General features: G+C 39.9%; 1 protein-coding gene across 1 annotated transcript; it reads left to right on the forward strand.

Moving 5' to 3' along the window:
- The first annotated feature begins 351 nt into the window (after nucleotides 1–351).
- On the forward strand, nucleotides 352–16,621 carry LOC111220786 (kinesin-like protein KIF16B). Its single transcript, XM_022744007.1, has 17 exons — nucleotides 352–398; nucleotides 482–545; nucleotides 637–747; nucleotides 865–981; nucleotides 1,756–1,853; nucleotides 3,727–3,842; nucleotides 3,952–4,094; nucleotides 4,428–4,596; nucleotides 5,271–5,399; nucleotides 5,591–5,766; nucleotides 5,886–5,951; nucleotides 6,038–6,097; nucleotides 12,173–12,292; nucleotides 12,462–12,513; nucleotides 12,617–12,754; nucleotides 14,105–14,187; nucleotides 16,529–16,621. The coding sequence occupies exons 1-17, from the start codon at nucleotides 352–354 to the stop codon at nucleotides 16,619–16,621; spliced, it is 1,782 nt and encodes a 593-aa protein (XP_022599728.1).
- The last annotated feature ends 1,277 nt before the right edge of the window (nucleotides 16,622–17,898 follow it).

The following is a 17,898-nucleotide window of genomic DNA, read 5'->3' on the forward strand; positions in this document are numbered from 1 at the left end:
TGATATTTGGCGAGTAATTAAATTGACAAAAATCTAAGACATCTACCTGCAGTTTATTCTTGTAGAATATCACCAGGCTGCATTGAAAGTCACTGCTATTAAAACAAAACAAAAAAATAAGATGTTTTGTTTGGAGTACAGGTTATCAATTCTTAATACAACCCAGCGGGTAGTCTGTCTAGTGCATTGAGAAAGTGAGGACAGGCCCCAGGTGTGGTAATTAGGTGTGAAGTACTTTGCATTGATGTTCACGCGAACGCCTTCATGTGTAGGCACACTTCTTTTTCAAAGAAGGAGAAACAGGCCAGGAGAACTGGCTGTTAGATGTGTGCTGTCTGATTTTGATTAACAATGGCTTCAGTGAGAGTAGCGGTCCGAGTTCGCCCGCTGAACAAAAGGTTGGTAGTGTGACTGCTTTTATTTTTTTTCAAGTTTTCAAAAGAAACACGTAATTTTGATGGTGACGTTCACGTTCCCACAGAGAAAAGCAGTTATCCTCGAGGGTGATAATTCGTGTGAACGGCAGCACTACATCTATTCATAAGGTATTTTATTACTAAAATAAAAATGCACTACACTGCAGATCATGAAGTTTTTATCAAGAGCTAGATTTTTCTTTTAATATTGTAATTCCAGCCTTCACCTGTTCGAGGGGAGGAGCTGAAGAACAGAGGGAAAACCTTTTCTTTTGACTTCTCATATGATTCAACTGACAGAGGAAGCCCTGTATTTGCATCCCAGGAGAGGGTATTCAACTTCTTCCGGTTTTCGTTTTATCCTCAGAGTCCAGTGTGTTTTATACAGTGTTTTTTTTTTTTTTTTTATACCTGATATCTTTACCAACCCTTTCCTCTGCTGATTTAGATTTTTCATGACTTGGGGTCTGATGTACTGAAAGCTGCATTTGATGGTTTCAATGCCTGTATGTTTGCCTATGGCCAGACAGGCTCAGGAAAGTCTTACACCATGATGGGTCACACAGTAAGTAAGGCCTTGTCAGCTTTCTCAGCACTGTATGGTTAAAGTGCAGTTTTTAATTTATCCTCTAGGGTAGCTGTACTATAAACATAGTTAGATTACTTCTAACTTGAATGTCAAGCGTGCCCTGTAAATGCGCCCCTCTATCATGCATTATCATGCAGGATATTAAAATATTCCCAACATTGTCAAGCTTGCATTGCAGAATACCCCAGTAGTGCTAACCCAGTGTGCGCATAGCACAAGCTACAGACCACATTAGAAACTGACTGATGGCAGCCTCATCAGAGGTCCCTCCCCTTCTCTTCATTTATCTCCATGTTTCTCCCAACTAATCAGAAAATGTGATGAGGGCAGCAACCCAAAGCTTTTTTTCCCTCACCTTGCACAGCAATGGAAATTTCACATTACCAATGAGGTTTCTGCTTGTCTACCAGGAGACTTGTGCAAGGTCATCAGCAGAGCTTCTGTCAACATCCCTGATAATTATATATGCCTCTTAATGCTTACTATCTGTTACTTTGTAATTAAAACAAGAGGGCATGCAGCTCAGAGTGGAATTGCTTTTATGCTTCAGTAACTCCATATCAGATGAGCTGTTGTTTGTGTTGTTCAGCAGTCTTTGCATGTGCTGAATTGTGGTCACAGCATAGCATAGACACTCAAATTAAGAGAACATAATGAGCGGAAAATGAAATTGTCATTTAAAAGTACACTATGTGTATCATTCTGTAATAAGAGTTCTAAATGCGCCATTTTCTCCTTTTGATGCATTAGGAAGATAAAGGTTTAATCCCACGCATCTGTGAAGGCTTGTTCTGCGAGATATCTCAAAGAAGTAAGAGTGATGCTGTGTCATTCCGTACAGAGGTCAGGTAAGGAAGCAGCTTACATACAGTGATACTTCTTTTCATCTTAAATCAGGAAAAAAGGCCTGCAGACTGTTAGTTTTGTTGTTGTTCTGTTTTTGCCTAACTGTAATTTAGTCCTTTTTAAAACCAGAAAAAGAAAAAATGAAGGCTTTATTACTATAATCAAATAATAATTGAAGTCCAAAATGGTATCTAGTCACATCAATATCTATTTCATGTCTCAGCTCTGCTCTTAGATGATTATGTTTGGAGATAAAATTGAGGATTTTCAGCCTGTCAAGCTACTGTGAAACCATTATTCAGCCATTTGGTATAATCTGTGCTGCTGGCACATTATTTGGGTTTAATTCAACTCTAGAATTGGGTTTTTATTTGACAAGCGCTGCCAGGCTTTGCTATAGAAATGTTGAATATCTTGAAAATGAGTGAGCGATAGCTTTTGACAAATTTTTATTGGAATTATTTGAATTGCAATGTGACTGACCCATTCCAAATAAATTTTACATGCGTTTATCATTACTGAAACGAAAGTATTATTGTCAGTGTTACAAGAAACACCTTTTACTTGCAAACAACATGAAAAACACAAAAAATCAGTGTTTTGTTCTAGTGGATGGTAAAGATGGTAATTATTAAAAATGTATTAAAATTCGTTATGCACACAACATAGATTATAGTTTCATACAGTATGGTTTCCTTTATTTCATCAGTTACATCCTCCTGGGCTTCCAAGTTGATGTTAAGGTGATAGCTTTTATAATGATTTTGACCAATTAAAAATAAAACTGATAGGAATATTTGTAGGGAATGTGTATGTAAAATTCTTGGTATTAAACTGTTTGTGTAGTGTTTTTATATATATATATATATATATATATATATATATATATGTGTATGATAAGCGATACAGCCATGGAATCTTCAAGGACAAGAAAACCGTGTTGTCCTTCACCACTGGTTCTCATGAGTCCATGAGTCCATGTTCAGTGCAACTGGCATATATATATATATAATATATATATATATATATATATATATATATATATATACTACGTATATTATATATATATATATAATAATATATATATATATATATATATACACACACACACACACTGTTCTACTGTGTGTGTGTGTGTGTGTGTGTGTAGAACAGTATGGTTCATCGCCTACTGTCAGGTTTTTCTGTCATGTCTTAAGGTCATGGTTTCCACTGCTTCCAGGAATAAGGACTTTAGTTTGTGCTAGTTGTGTGGGTAGCTTTCTTGAAAACCATTTCATCGCCACATTGTGAAATATCATCATATATTTTGTATTCTGTAATGAGGTTATGATAGTTGGATATCATATGTAACTGGCTTAATAATCCTCCCTATTTTGTTAGTGTAATTATGGTCATTATGCCTCTAGTCATTTAGAAACCATCTAATATTGTAACCTGTTTGAGTTCTCACCTCTGTTGCCAGAAAACAACCTGCATGGCTACATCCACAGGATATGGTCCCTGCCATTTCATTACTGTCATGCTCTTGTAAAGCCTAATTGCTCCATGCCTTGCATTACTTTGAATCAGACACTCAAACTAGTCCTTTTGCTTTTTGCACACACACCCACCACTGTACAATTGAAGTTCTCTGCCAAAACCTTTACATGTTTGTTGATTCATTGTCACTGCAAGCAGAACAATGCAAGCACAAGAATTTGGCTGTAAACCTGCTGTGCATCTCTTTTCACAGTGAATAGCAACTTGTTTTGTTCTCATCTGGTGCTGTGCCACTCACATATCAACACTGAAACCCTTCATTAATTTGTGCCTTTGTAGCCTTGGTGCAATCTTGGATCAGATTCTGTATTTGTATTTCTGTCTTGGTGCCAGCTATTTAGAGATCTATAATGAACGTGTGCAGGACCTTCTGAACAAGAGAACTACAGCTACAGATGGTGGATGCTTGAGAGTGAGAGAGCACCCCAGAGACGGGCCCTATGTTGAGAGTAAGCTTTTTTTTTTTTTTTCTTTTTTTTTTTTTTAATATGAAATGTGTTCATATGAAATGTTGTGCTATATGAAAATCTAACATGGAAAACTGCCACTTATGTGTAGATCTGTCCAAGCACTTGATATATAACCACAGAGACATGGAGGACCTGATTATTCTCGGCAATGCCAACCGCACCACAGCCAGCACGGGCATGAATGACTTAAGCAGCCGCTCCCACGCCATCTTAACCATCAGCTTCACACAGGTAAAATGCAGTGCTCAGAAGTTGTCCTTGCTGCCATGTCTCATGTTGTCAGTTTGAATTGGGGTAAATATTCTTTCAAAGTCTCCCTGAAAACTCTTTGGGTGTTTAGTAAAGGCCATTCCTCAAGAGCTTTAATTAGCCCTATGTATCCGTTTTGTGGAGTGATAATTTTTAACATGTCTTTTCATCTTCAAAGGCTTTTTCATTTTTTCCATCTTAAGTAGCACTTTTTGTCGTCATACTGCCTAAGTATTCCTCTGTGATGTTACCTCTTTTGAACTAAACGAGGATTTCTCAGTAATGTTTTTTTTTTTTTTTTTTTTAATGCCACAGGCGTGGTTTGATGCAGAGTTGCCACGTGAGACGCTGAGTAAGATCCACCTGGTAGACCTGGCAGGCAGTGAGAGGGCTGATGCCACACGCACCACAGGCACCAGGCTGAAGGAAGGTGCCAACATCAACAAATCCCTGGTCACCCTGGGCAGTGTGATCTCAGCTTTGGGTAAATGACAGTTACAGATACTGACAGAAAATGACACCATATCTTTATCTAGTTATGTGATAGTCAGCTCAATAATAGATGGAAATATGAATGTATTCTATGTGAGAATGGTGATTTTGTTCATCTTGGAGTCTATTTCAAAAATAGACACTGTATGGGTGTTATTTTTCTAGTTTGTCTGTTTTACAGCACTTTTTATTTTTTATTTTATTACAGATTTTGCAATTTGATGTTTGGTTCTATTCCAAATTGGTTTTGGGTCATTTGAAGGAAAAAAAAATCAGATAAAATTATGGCTGGAATTAATCTCACTGTTGAATTTTTTTCTTTAGGTACTTAGCAAACTCAAGGCCTTAGTGCAAACTAATGATATTTGATAAGCACTAATATTGGTTTGTGACCCTTTTTCTGTCAAAATGGATCTACAGAGCTTTAGGATGAAACATTTCATATCTTACACGGACTCTCCTTCCTTAGGCACCCCCCCACCCCCACCCCCAATCTGCTCCCTGCCTGGGTGCTGCACTGTGGCTGCCCACTGCTCCTGTCTGTGTGTGTTCACTGCTCACAGATGGGTTAAATGCAGAGGTCAAATTTCCTGTGTGTGTGTGGGGGAAAAAATAGAAATAACTAACAAAGCAAGAATTAACTTTTCTTTCCGTGTGACCTCCCAGCTGACCTTGGTGTAGGAGGACAGTCAACAAATAAGAAGAAGCAGATCTTCATTCCTTACAGAGACTCTGTGCTGACATGGCTACTAAAAGACAGCCTGGGTGGAAACTCTATGACTACAATGATAGCGAGTATGTGCTGTAAAGACAGTTCAGGCTGTTTCCAGAGAACGTTTGTTGCCTCTTTATTCCTGCCTTCTTGAAAATGTTTTTTTAAAAATGAAGATAATGTTAACCACATAACCCTTCATTGTTTTTCATATAATATTGCACCACTTGTCGTGAACCTGGGTATATTTCTTCCTGACAATCTTGCATGGCAGCTGTTTCTCCTGCTGATGTGAATTACGGGGAGACCCTGAGCACTTTGCGCTATGCCAGCCGAGCTAAGAACATAGTGAACTCTCCCACCGTGAATGAAGATGGCAATGTGAAGGTTGTCAGAGAGCTGCAGGCAGAGGTTACCAGGCTCCGAAGGCTACTAGAAGAAACCAGTCAGGTCCTGCATACGTTCAAGCTCACATAAAAGGCCATCAAGGATGCTACAATATATATGTTGACAGTCTTTTATCCAAAGGTTATATCGTAGGTTGGGCTGTCTTTTCAATACTACTCCAGGTCTCCCGTGGGGAGCTGCCTTCCTCTGTGAAAGTAGAGGAGGAGTTGCATCACAATGAGGAAAAGGTGAGTCATCCTCTGTCAAACAGAACAGGTGTTTTGATGTTCTTCTTTGTAAATAATACACCTGTTATTTCTGCGATTCCCCTCAGGTTCTCGCACTGACCAAGAAGTGGACCAGCAAATGGGGTGAGACTCAGAGTATTCTGCAGGTACAACAAATCTTTATAACTCTTTTTAAACTTAGTACAATCGGACACTGCCTTACACAAAAAAATACACCACTGTACATTGAAAGAGCAATCACACTTGTCTGAATAATTGTGATGTCTTTCTTGCTTTCTGTTTGTCTCTCTGCCTTACATGTGCTCCAGCCTGTGGTGTCATCTAGCAACCTCCACAATACTTTTAGCCAGGAGCAATAGGAGTTTGATCTGCCAGTTTGTAAAAACCAACTATTCTTACAATAAATTGATGAAAAGCCCAAGTGAGCTTTTGTGTAAATATCCTGGAGCCAATTTAACATTGATTGGTTTGGCTCACAGAGGCCTGGTACTGTATGTTTGATTCTTGGACATGAGCGAGAGGATAACAAGACTGTAACTGGAGACAAGTGTTTGAACTGCCCGGTTCCACTGATCCAGCTTGTTGTAGTTCTTTAATTTAATCAGATAGTATTATAAAGATTCATAGTATAACCCTGTGGTTTAACTCTCATGTTCAGGGTTGGATAAACATTTCATAATAGTGTGTGGTGGCTTTAGTTAGTTATAGTTACAGTCTTTGGAGCTTTGTTGTTTCTAGACAAGACAATAGTTTGTGAGGTGCTTTTTTTCCCCTTATGTTTGTGTTGCCTACCTTGTTTTCTGTGCCACAAGTATCAATTTAGTAAGGAATTTGTGTTTCATTTTCAAGTCCAACATCCACAGTTGTATTTGAATAATGATGCAAAAATATGCAACTTGAAGCTCGGTACAGAAGGACAAGTAAAATAGAAGGCCACTGAGTACACGGACTGTGGAGGCTTCATTAATTTTAACACTAACAATCAACAAAACGGCAAGCTCCCAGCAGCAGTTTTGGCATATGTTGCTGCTTGCAGTATAGACATCCTACCAGCTGGTGTCACTGCAAGTCTTGTGAACAGCCACAGCCGCTTCATGGACTGGAAATGGTAATGAGTAGTAGAGTCGACCTGGCATTTAATTTTTAATTTTCCATCTATTCAGATTTAAATAGCATCCAAAAGCAGTGTTCTTGTAAGGACTGTGAAGTTATTGTGTTACAGTATTTGGGGAGTGTGACAAAGAGAGACAGAACAGATATGCCTCCTCCTCCAACCCAATATGGTTTCTCTGAGGCTGGGACAGGGTGGCAGCATCCTTACAAGACCCCAAGCTGCAACAGAAAAATGCCAGAGTTTGCCAGCACCGAGTTTACACCGAACACTTTTTCTCTGTTGAATTTGTGCCCAACCTCCCAAATAACACCAAATGTCATCTGTTTGGGACTCATCGTGTTCAGCCAAGTAGCCTGTTGCATTATGCATTGAACTGTGAAGCGTGCCAGTCATGAAGAGCATGGAGTTGACTTTTTGTCTCCATTATACATGCTAGCAGTACATTTCCTACATCAGTTTTAAACTGTTGTGTTGATGTGGCCTTTGAAAGATGTCTCTTAATAGATTTGTGTTTTGACCTTGTACCAGATTACCAGCGTTAGATGTCAGATTGGTTTTGTGAAGCTATAAGTTTAAGACATTGTGTAGGAATTTTAAATACGCTATACATGAAAGTTGGTTATATGTGCTTGTTGGGTAATTAACATTCTGCTCTGTATGGTGGTTAGCAGGTGACATTTACTGGCTTGATGGCCCTTTATTCATGACAGTGTATTGGAACTCATTACCAGCTGTCACTGCTCCTAATTAAGAGGTCTTGATTATTGACATATGGCACTTTCGTTTCTGACTGTCCAGCATATTAATTAGAGTTACTGTATTGTAAATCTGTTTGCGTGTCCAGGCGGTGATGACTTTATGCTCAGCAGCAACATCGTCCATCTCCGCTGGCAGAGCTGACAAATATGCCTTATTTAGACCTGTGCCCATCCATGTAAATGCACCTGTTATGATGCATGATTCAATTTGACACCTAGGCTAAAAGGCCACCGTACTGGTGACCAGCAGGCACACTGGTGTTGCCGGAACTGAAGTGTTTGATGAATGACTTTATGGATTTGACATTTGTCTTCCTGTGCATTTGCATTCTGCCCGGGTGAAAAATGATAAGTGGGATTCCTGCATGGAATGGTGCACAGACATTAGAGGTGGTGTCTTTACTCAGTTCAGTACAGAGAAGCACAACACATTCTGCACATGTACTTGACATACAAAAGCCTGATCAATTGGAGACATTTATTTAAAGTAGTTTTTTTTTTTTTTTTTTTTTAAAACAAATGGCCTGCAACATGTTTTGTTTAAAAGGAATGGTGCTGATAAAATCTAACCTCCACCTTAAGTGTTTGTTACACTCACTGCGTGTTCTCCGTCTCTAGCACTTGCTTTTTTTTCCTTTTTTTTTAAATCGAGAGCAGTCTTCTCTAACGCTTCAAGTCTCATATATTTTGTGTTTAATTCAGTGGATTCTGTTGCTCAGAGCTAGATGAAAATTTCTGCTCGGGCTGTAAGGAGAGAAGTATGGAGACGAGCTGACCAAGAGCGGTGTAAACAGAATTTTGAATTCTGTATTCAAAGCAGATTTAGAATGCAAAGTTATTCATCGTCAGCTTCCCAGATTGGTTACAGGGCATGTGGGGAAGAGAAAGTAATTAATATAAGATGGATTCCAGAGCAGCCTCTTACCAGACAGAGACGGCAACAGATTGAGAGAACAAAAAAGGCAGGAAGAGGGTAAAGTGAAATGTTGTTCTACTGCAGGGGTGTGTGTGTATATGCATGTGTGTGTATTTTTATATATAATATGATAAAAACGAAATAATATACATAGTTAATGTCACACACACACACAGATTTGTGAGTAGTTTTATTTCACGAGTTGCATTCTGCTCCCCCAGCCACCCTCTCAGGTCCCCATGTAACACAGCGTGGTGGGAGGAACCTCCATTTGACTAAGTTAAAATGAACCACAGTGTTTCTTTGATCCTGGTAGTCTTTGTATTTCCCCAAACATGCTACAATCAGCACAAAGGCACAATTTAAGCTCTGAATGCTCTGAGCCTTGTTCTGTTTAATGTCAATTTACCTCATACTGTCAGCAGTTATACATCATAGTCATTATACCATTTAATTTGACATATTCTTGCCTTTGATTCTTCACATGCCAGAATCTAAGTTTTGGCTCCAAAACTTGAACTTTCTTTTCTCAATTTAATTCACAAAAATGAAAAATGATTCTAAGGTGTTTGAAACACATGGTGAGCACATGTGTTATAGGTATCATTTGTGCACATCTAGGACTAAAATCTTCTTGCTTGGGCCCTAAAAATAATGGTGCCAGTAAGAGTGTTTGGTCCAGTTGATTTTCACATTCTTTAAATAAATGACACACAAATAATACGAATATGTGAAATTGCACCATACATATTGAACCTGTGCAAAATGACAACCATTAATTGACGCAAGTTGCAATGGGACACGTAGCAGGAGAAGAGCTCCTCAAGTGCTTTCATCAGGTTGGATCCCTCTCTAGCTTTCAACCACAAGTTGCATCCTGTTGCTGATTTGCTGGAGTGCATATGAAGCTAATTACACAACATGTTCATATTACAACCAGAAGAACAACTTTCTGGTTGAGAACCTGTTTTTACATGTAGCTCACGCACAAGTAACAAAGTGGAGGGTAAAAACCAGAAACGACTGTTAATAAGATGCCAGTTCTTTTCTTCACTGGAATATGACGAATCACTTCAAACAAAAGGCATCATACCATTTTGAAAACTGGCCATGTAATTGCCTTTTGTCTTTTATGCATTATTCTTTCAACCTTTTATAAAGAGCAGTAATCTGTGATATAAATACAGCTTTCAAGGAAATGAACCTTTTATTGTAATGGAGCGATTCATATGCAGAAGTTTTTCTCTTGTTCTGGATTCAGTGCCTGCGTATCCATTCGGTTGGCAGGTTGCTCGACTTGACAAGGCTGATTGGCAGTCGGGAAAGAGTCATTGATTGGCCTAGTAATGCAGTATTTTGAAACCAAGTCGGGAACCTGAACTGTCAAAGCACTGAGAAAAATCCATTAAAAATTCTGGCCAACCACAGATGATGGCTTTTAATGGAAGCCTAAATGCTGCCCGAGCCTGGCTGCTGGTCTAGGCCACAGTTAATTACAGTATGTTCACCAGCTGCCTCAATCTGAAAGCAAACTTCTTTTTGTCCTCATGACTGACACACACACACACACACACTCACACACACACTCCCTGACTGACGGGGTGTGGTGAAGAGCAACTTTCTCTGGGATGTGTGTGAATGTGGGGAGAAAATAAGAGGATCTCATCTGTTCCTGGTGTCTGAGGAAAGTGACACAGTGCATTAATCTGCCAGGCTGCTCCTCACCTCTAATGAAGTCTGTGAAAAATCCCTTTTAATTAAGTACAGGGGCTGGGGTCGATACCTCTCCTTCTTCATTAGAAAAAGGATTTCTCCTATCTCACAATGAGTGAGGTGGTGCTGGTGGTGGACACATCTCTCACTTCACAGTCCCAATCTATACGAAAGAGGGCAGGAGGAGGTTGAAAGAGAGGGGAACTAGTTTATGCAGCGTGTTGGTTCTGAATCCTCCATATGTGAGATTTTCTGCTCTGCCTCTTGGGGAGGTACTTAAGATAATCCATGGCAATGTGAGGCATTAGTCCACCAGCTTAACAGGAAGAATACTTCTGATAGGACCACTCATACTTGGGTAGGCTCTGGGTTATTGAACCACAGCCATTGCCCTGGGAGGAAAAGGTTACTGGCCTTAAACACAGAGTTAAGTTTCCCCGTATGGCTTTAATTCAGTATGTCTTTTGAACCTCGCAGGTCATCCAAGGCTAAGTGTTTAATTTCTTGCTGAATAATTGGCAAATGCTCAACAAACTCATTCTGTCTGCAGCTTGTCTGGCCTTTTTTCTTTTTTTTCTTTTTTTTTTAAAAGCTTAATCTTTCCCTTTTTGGTTAAGTTAGAAATGAAATAAAACTAAAATGACATTTTATACAAAGTTAAATGAACATTGGCCCTTGACAGACACACATGATGTAAGGCGGTGTGACTCTTGCTTTAAATTTCCTCAGCAACAATTGTTGGAGGCAGTGAAGCGGTATATGGAGCAGATCAGAGGTTTAAGTGTAGCCGACCTGTGCTTTAGAAATGGCTTTCAGGGATTAAATCAATTTCTCTACCTCTTATCGCTTTTCTGTGGAGAGGTGCTGTGACACCATTAAATACATATTTAGCAGAGATTTCTGGACAAGCACAAAGTTTGTTTTTTTTTTTTTTTCGTTTTTTTTACTTTTGAGTGATCTAACTGTAATGTGCCACTACAGTGCAGTATTAATCAATAGCCTAAGTGTGAAATAGACAGTTTGTGTGCTAAGATTTGGCATTTATGTAAACAAAAAAACTGAAAACCTATGAAATGGTCTTTTAATGATTCATTTCACCACACTTATTGACTTTCCTCACTATTTATGGGAAACAAAATGCCCTGTTCCTTTACGTTTAAGCTGTAGCATGCTTTCCACTTAATGTGTGTGTATAAGTGGCCAGGAATTCACTGTAGTTTGACCTTCAACGCAATACTTCTTCCAGACACATTCTAGATGACATCGAACTAGCTGAAGTTTGTTGCTGTTGAAGTTGGCATACTTGACAAGCTCGGGAGTATTTTAATAGCAACATACAGTGTTGATAGCTATGTATCAATAAAGGCAATGGTGCATGGTATACAACCCACCTGTGTGTGGGTGGTGGCACTGCGTCTGTTTCGCTCGCTGAACACAATGTACAGTTTGACTCTCACCACGATAATCTGAATGATTTATGGTGTCTCTCTTGCCGTTAGCCACTCTACTGCTTCATGGTGACACATGGTTGGAACGCCGCTATTCTGCGTGGCCTTCAGGCAAGGAAGAGCAGTCATAAAGAATTCAGTTTTCTGCTGGTTGCCATTAAATGTCTGTCAGCATTTTTATTTTTTATTGTGTGCCATTCCAGCTACAGGCTATTGAGAGATTTTTTTATTTTATTTTACCCCTTCCCTGTATATTCTCTTGTGTCCTATAGGAGGAGACTGTGGCTCTGAGGAAGGAGGGGAGTGGCGTGGTCCTGGACTGCCAGTTACCCCATCTGATTGGCATTGAGAAAGATCTACTCAGCACTGGCATCGTCCTCTATTATTTGAAAGTAAATACAGCATTTGAACTCGATATATTTCACACATTAGTCGATTTTTTTTTTTTTTTTTTTTTTCCCAGAAATCATTACCAGCCTAGGTCCACTGCTTCTGTTAATTACCCTGATTGTCAAACAACACCTTGCATATTGTATTATGACCTTTGAATCTCCTCTGTAGGAGGGGAGAACCCTGATTGGGAGTGAGAAAGTATCATACAGCCAGGATATTGGTGAGTCAAGGTTACTACAGTGTATTCCCAGCTGCTGTGTTTTCAACCAAACTGAAAATAAGCAATATTTCTTTGTGTGCCTTCATATTTAATTGCATTGTAGTGCATCATGGGCCTGGTCTCCTCGGCGAACATTGTGTGCTCGAGAACCATGCTGGGACCGTGACTCTGATCCCTCAGGATGGTGCACTGTGTTCAGTCAATGGCTCTGTGGTCACCGGTCCTTGCCAGCTGAATCAGGGTAAGAATTTGTGCAAAGAGAATATGCTTGTGAGGTTCCTTAATGAACGGGCGGGAGAGAGCAAGTAAAATCTGTAATAATGAAGAAGGATGAGGATTTGTCTCTCAGATTCACAATTATTTTGCTAGTGGGAGGCAATAACACTTCCATCCGTTTTGAATGCCGTTATATGAGATCACTGCATCACATCTGCAAATGAAATCCACTTTATGTCCCTGGTTCCCCAATGGCAGCGCACTCAGGACATGAGTGGATTGTGAACACGGCTCTCCACAGGGCAGATGCCATTTCTCTTACTAAACATTTTGAAGGGCGAGAGGCTCTGGACAAAGCTCCAGACAAAGCCCCAGGCCCTCCATTTAATTGGCAGATGGAGTTGATAGGGCCGACAGGTTTGAAGTGGGCCAGATCATTAACCTTTCAAAGGACAGAGCCAAGCCGAGCTGAAACTCCTGCCCCCCTGAGTCGACCCTGCTTGCCGGGGCTGGGAGCTTTCACTGCTTACTGCCTCCTCATCCACGCTGCTTTGCTTTTCCAGAGATAAAAACTGCACACAGAGCCAGGCAGCGCAGGGCTGGGCCACGCTAGTCTCTTTTCTAACCATTTCAATTTATCCAATATCCCCTTCAGAAACGGCTGCATCTGAAGCTATTTTCTTGAACAAATGATAGTAATTTTCAGTCCAAAAGCAGCTGGAATCCATCACAGACTGCCCTCTCAGGTGCTTTGTCACTCGTCAGAAGTCATTAGTAGCAGCAAGATTAGTATTTGCTGTGCTGAGAGAGGAGGTGGAGAATGGAGAGAAACCTCGAGAAAATCTGTGGATATGGCAATATGAGCACGAGTGTGATATAAACTCCAATATCACTTCAGTTCTATAGCCTTACAAGACTTCAGAAGTTTCCTTGGACCATTTTCTCTGGTAAATCATCCTTCTGGCCCAGGTCACTGCCAATCACATTGAGGGTTGTGTTCCTCATGGCAATCCATTCACTTTACTTCAGTAGAGGAATGTTGGAGAACTTTTGTGCTATTTGTCAAGTTTCCCCAAGTTCACTGCAATCCCACGATGAGGGGAAGATTCCCATGGTCAGACTATTTTGCTCTTCACCTTTTCATACATTATAGATACTGTGCCACACCCACAAAGCCTTCCTGGCAGACTTTCAGCACCATTACTGTCACTTCAAAAACACATCACATTTAGCCTCTGCCAGTCTTTCTCACAGTGTAATGCATAATTCAGTGGTTGCTGTAGCATTTATACCAAATGGCAAAGTTGAAGCTGGTAAGTAAGTTAGTGGTTTGCATCTTTTTTTTTTCATGGTTTACCTCTTCGGTTTGCTCTAGGTGCCACCATACAGCTTGGAAGAGGAGCCATACTGAGGTTTAACCACCCAACTGAAGCTGCCCAGCTCAGAGTGAAACGCCAGGTACAGACGGTACCACCACTACAGACGAGCCTTATTGTGTTCTTACACTGTTGTGCTGTTTTTGTGAAGCTGAGGGAGCGTCTTTCAGAGAACACACTGCCTCGACTGCATTTTCAGCTGGTAATTTTGTAAAAACAGCAGCATCACACATTTTTTTCCATAACCACCAGCTGTAATACCTGCTTCCTTCAGCAAACATTGCTCATGTTGAACTCTCATTCAAATTTCACTCCACATCAAAAAAACTCCACAAACCGCAACAGTGTGATCCATGCAGATTCATTCTGATGAGAATAAGAACTTCTGCCCGCCTCTCAGCTGCTACTGCTCGTTTTTGCCTGTTGAGCATGAAACTCTGATTAACTGGCTCACAAAAAAGCGGCACACTAGCACATCGGGAACAATCTCCTCACAAGGAGACTGTTTTCAACCTTGGAAAAGCTCTCTGCCGTCTCTGAGAGGAGGCCAGGTGCAGCTTTCAAAACTGTCTGCTTTTCGTCCATCTTGTAACAGATCCCTCTTGGCTTTCATTAACTTGCATGTGTTTTTAAAGAGGCATTGTGTGAGCGCACCCTTTCTCTTAAAGACACCACAGCCTGTTTCTCTCTCCAATAATGTTCAGGTTTAAGTACTCTTAAAGTTTGAGTTATGTAAGCCCGAGTGGGTGTTAGGAAAAAAACCCTGAAGTCTCTATGTGCTGGGAAGAATTAAGTCATTTTAAAATGAGTAAATATTGCCTGAAAATGTCAAATATATGAAGTAAAAAATGGCAAGTTTACTGCACTTTTTACATATATTTCCTTTTCCTGTCGTATCCACCCATATCTACAGAGATATGCATTTATTAGTCAGTAAATTCATATAGAGGCTCCCTCAACAATGAACTGTCTGAGGCTATAAAAAGTATTCACCCCCTTGGACATGTTTTATTGTTTTAAAATATCAAATCACAGATATTTGATTTTTTTGACATAGATCATGTCAAAAATGTTTAAGCTGAAGTTGCAATGTAAGCTGAATGAAGCTGAATGTGTGTTGCATATATATCTGTTAGCTATAACTGCTGGTTTGTGAATTTCCTAGCAACAGTTTCCTAATTTCCTACAAGAGTACAAAGTACGGTATGGTTGATAATAAAAAATGCAAAATCTGAGACAGCTGTAAATATGCATATAGCAAGCCAGAATGGTATGTGAGAGAGTAGACTCTGAACTCTGTGTGAGAGCTACAGGCTTCTGTTCCTGAGATGTTAAACACTGTGCATACAAATACTGTTCAGGGTGCGTCACTAGTCAGTTATATGGTAGAGTGAAAGTTGCCGTTGAAGAAATTCATAAACACATTTTCAGATCAAATATAATGTTTTAAAAACTCTATTAATGAAGTGACTATGCTGAGTTAACTTCCTTCTCAGAACAAGCATTGATAACGACAGACTACTGCTATAATGCTCTCTCTTTTAAAATTAAGTTCTGGTCTTGGATACATTTTCAGGAAACTAAATTGTTATACATATTTATTGTAGCATATGAAAGAAAAAGACTGTAAAGCCTGCAACTTAAATTAAGTCCCGTTTAAGCATTTATTTCTGTGCGTCATAACATTTTATGTAGTAAAATGGATTCACACACCATTGTATAAACATAGCTGTACTTCTGGTTTTTGACAGCTTTCTGCTCTTTGCATTATTGAAAATTGCACATTATTACAGCCAAGAAAAGTACAGACATTCAAGCCCTGCTGTGGCTCTAGGAAGAGTCTTTGCCATTCATTTTTAACATAGATTCCAAATGAGATGGTCTCAGGAGTTCCAAATTCGCTCAGTCTGAATATGAGCTAGCACACCCAGAGTACAGTGTGTAACTGTTTTGTAAAAAGTGGATTTTAAAATGGTCTATTTCAACAGAAGCACATTGTATTACAATTCTCTCTTAGTTACCGAGTGAAAATGTGGAAAGAACAGTGCTAAAGATAAACTGTAAAAACTATATGGAACCACAAAAATGGACCATGTTGTACATCACAGCTGCTCTCTTGCCAGCCTATGTCTATATGACCTTTTCATTTTAGGAATGTATAATAGTTTTATGCTGCTTATCCCTATTTTTGAAATAATAATCACTTGTAATGTAATCTGATTATTCCAGATATGAGATTTTGACTAATTCTTAAAATGTTAATGTCTTTCACAAAACAGTGTCACGAATACTTATGACATACAGTATAAACTATAATTAAACCATTGTATAATTGCAAATGTTCCATAGGCAGCTGTCACTCATTTCCTACACTGTTGCACAGATTTTCATTTCACAGTGCTGTCTCATTCTGTTGTCTGCAGAGCAGGCTGTCGTCTGCCTTCAGCTTGTCCTTGACTGACATGTCCAAATCTGCAGAGAATCTGTCCGAGGTGATGCTGCAGAATCCAGGGTGAGACTTACGCAGACACGTATGCACTCTGTGACCCAAGCACGACTGAACCTACTCCACCTCAATCTCCACAATATGCCTGCTTATTGAGCAGCATTCATTGGACGCGTAGACCAAATCAAAGCCATAAATCATGGCAGCATTTCTGGGAGGAGAGGTGGGAACATGCAAAAAGCCATTCTGAAGTGCTTCATGCTGAGCCAGTGGAAATCAACAGCAGGCATTTCTCCTACAGCTGAGGGCATGTCCCAAATCGGCCCCTGGTTCAGCAGGTAGTGAACTGCCCCGTGTTCCATTTCCAAAATCACTGCAGTGCACCTGAAGTTCTGCTCCCCAGAAAATTCCCACAATGCACTGATTTGAAGAGAGGCAGTGTAGTGTATATTAAATTGTTTTATAGTAAATGTGCATTATAATGAGGATTACAACTGTGCCTGTTGAGTGCATCTCACAGTTGAAAGCTCTGTAAAAGTGAACTTTGAATTGAGGTTATTTTGTCACACAGCAGGTGTATACAAAAATGTTGAAGTTCAAACCCTCAAGGATGCAAATTCAAAGTTTTGCGCTGAGAAAGACCTTCAGTCACAGCATGTAGACACTGCTGCAACTGATTAATATAATGGCTAAATTTAATTTATGTAAGTTGGTTTAGGTTTTAGGTCAGTTTGAACCACTGTACAACTGATGATGAATGGACTGAAAACAAAACAGGCTGCACCAGTTTTCACCTGGATTATCTAATTTTTCTATAAAAATGGGCCATCGGTATAATTTAAAAGACACTGCACTATAGCCTACCAGACTCTGAGGGACATTATGCTAATGTCACATCTTTATACCCTGCCACTGCCTTGGAACCGTGTGACAGGTCGTTGATCTGTCAGTGTCCCAGTGTTCTTTGAATTAGTATCCAAAATCCAATTCACGTTCTAGTGATTCACCACCCACTGAAGTAGTCATGAGCAATTTGAGACAAACCCGTGTTCACTCATGATATGAAAATCCTGATGTTTTATAGCATGAGGAACTGACTGACATGTAATTTCCCTCACAGTGCTGTATTGCCAAAAAGCAGTGCTTTGGCTCAGATGGTTCATACTGCTTTCAGTCTGACACCTGCAACCCCGGTGCTGTTTAGATATAAAAGGGTGAATACAGGTGTTTGGGTAAGTAGAGGATTGCTACTATTAGTCAACTACACAGCTAACAGCTGAAAGTGATCTTACAGAGTAGCTGGAAGATGAAGAAGAGGTGGACAGAGACTGAGCTTCTGTAGGCGTT

The sequence above is a fragment of the Seriola dumerili genome, unplaced genomic scaffold, assembly GCF_002260705.1.
Source record: "Seriola dumerili isolate Sdu_G_001 unplaced genomic scaffold, Sdu_1.0 BDQW01000073.1, whole genome shotgun sequence".
Taxonomy (NCBI): Eukaryota; Metazoa; Chordata; class Actinopteri; order Carangiformes; family Carangidae; genus Seriola; species Seriola dumerili.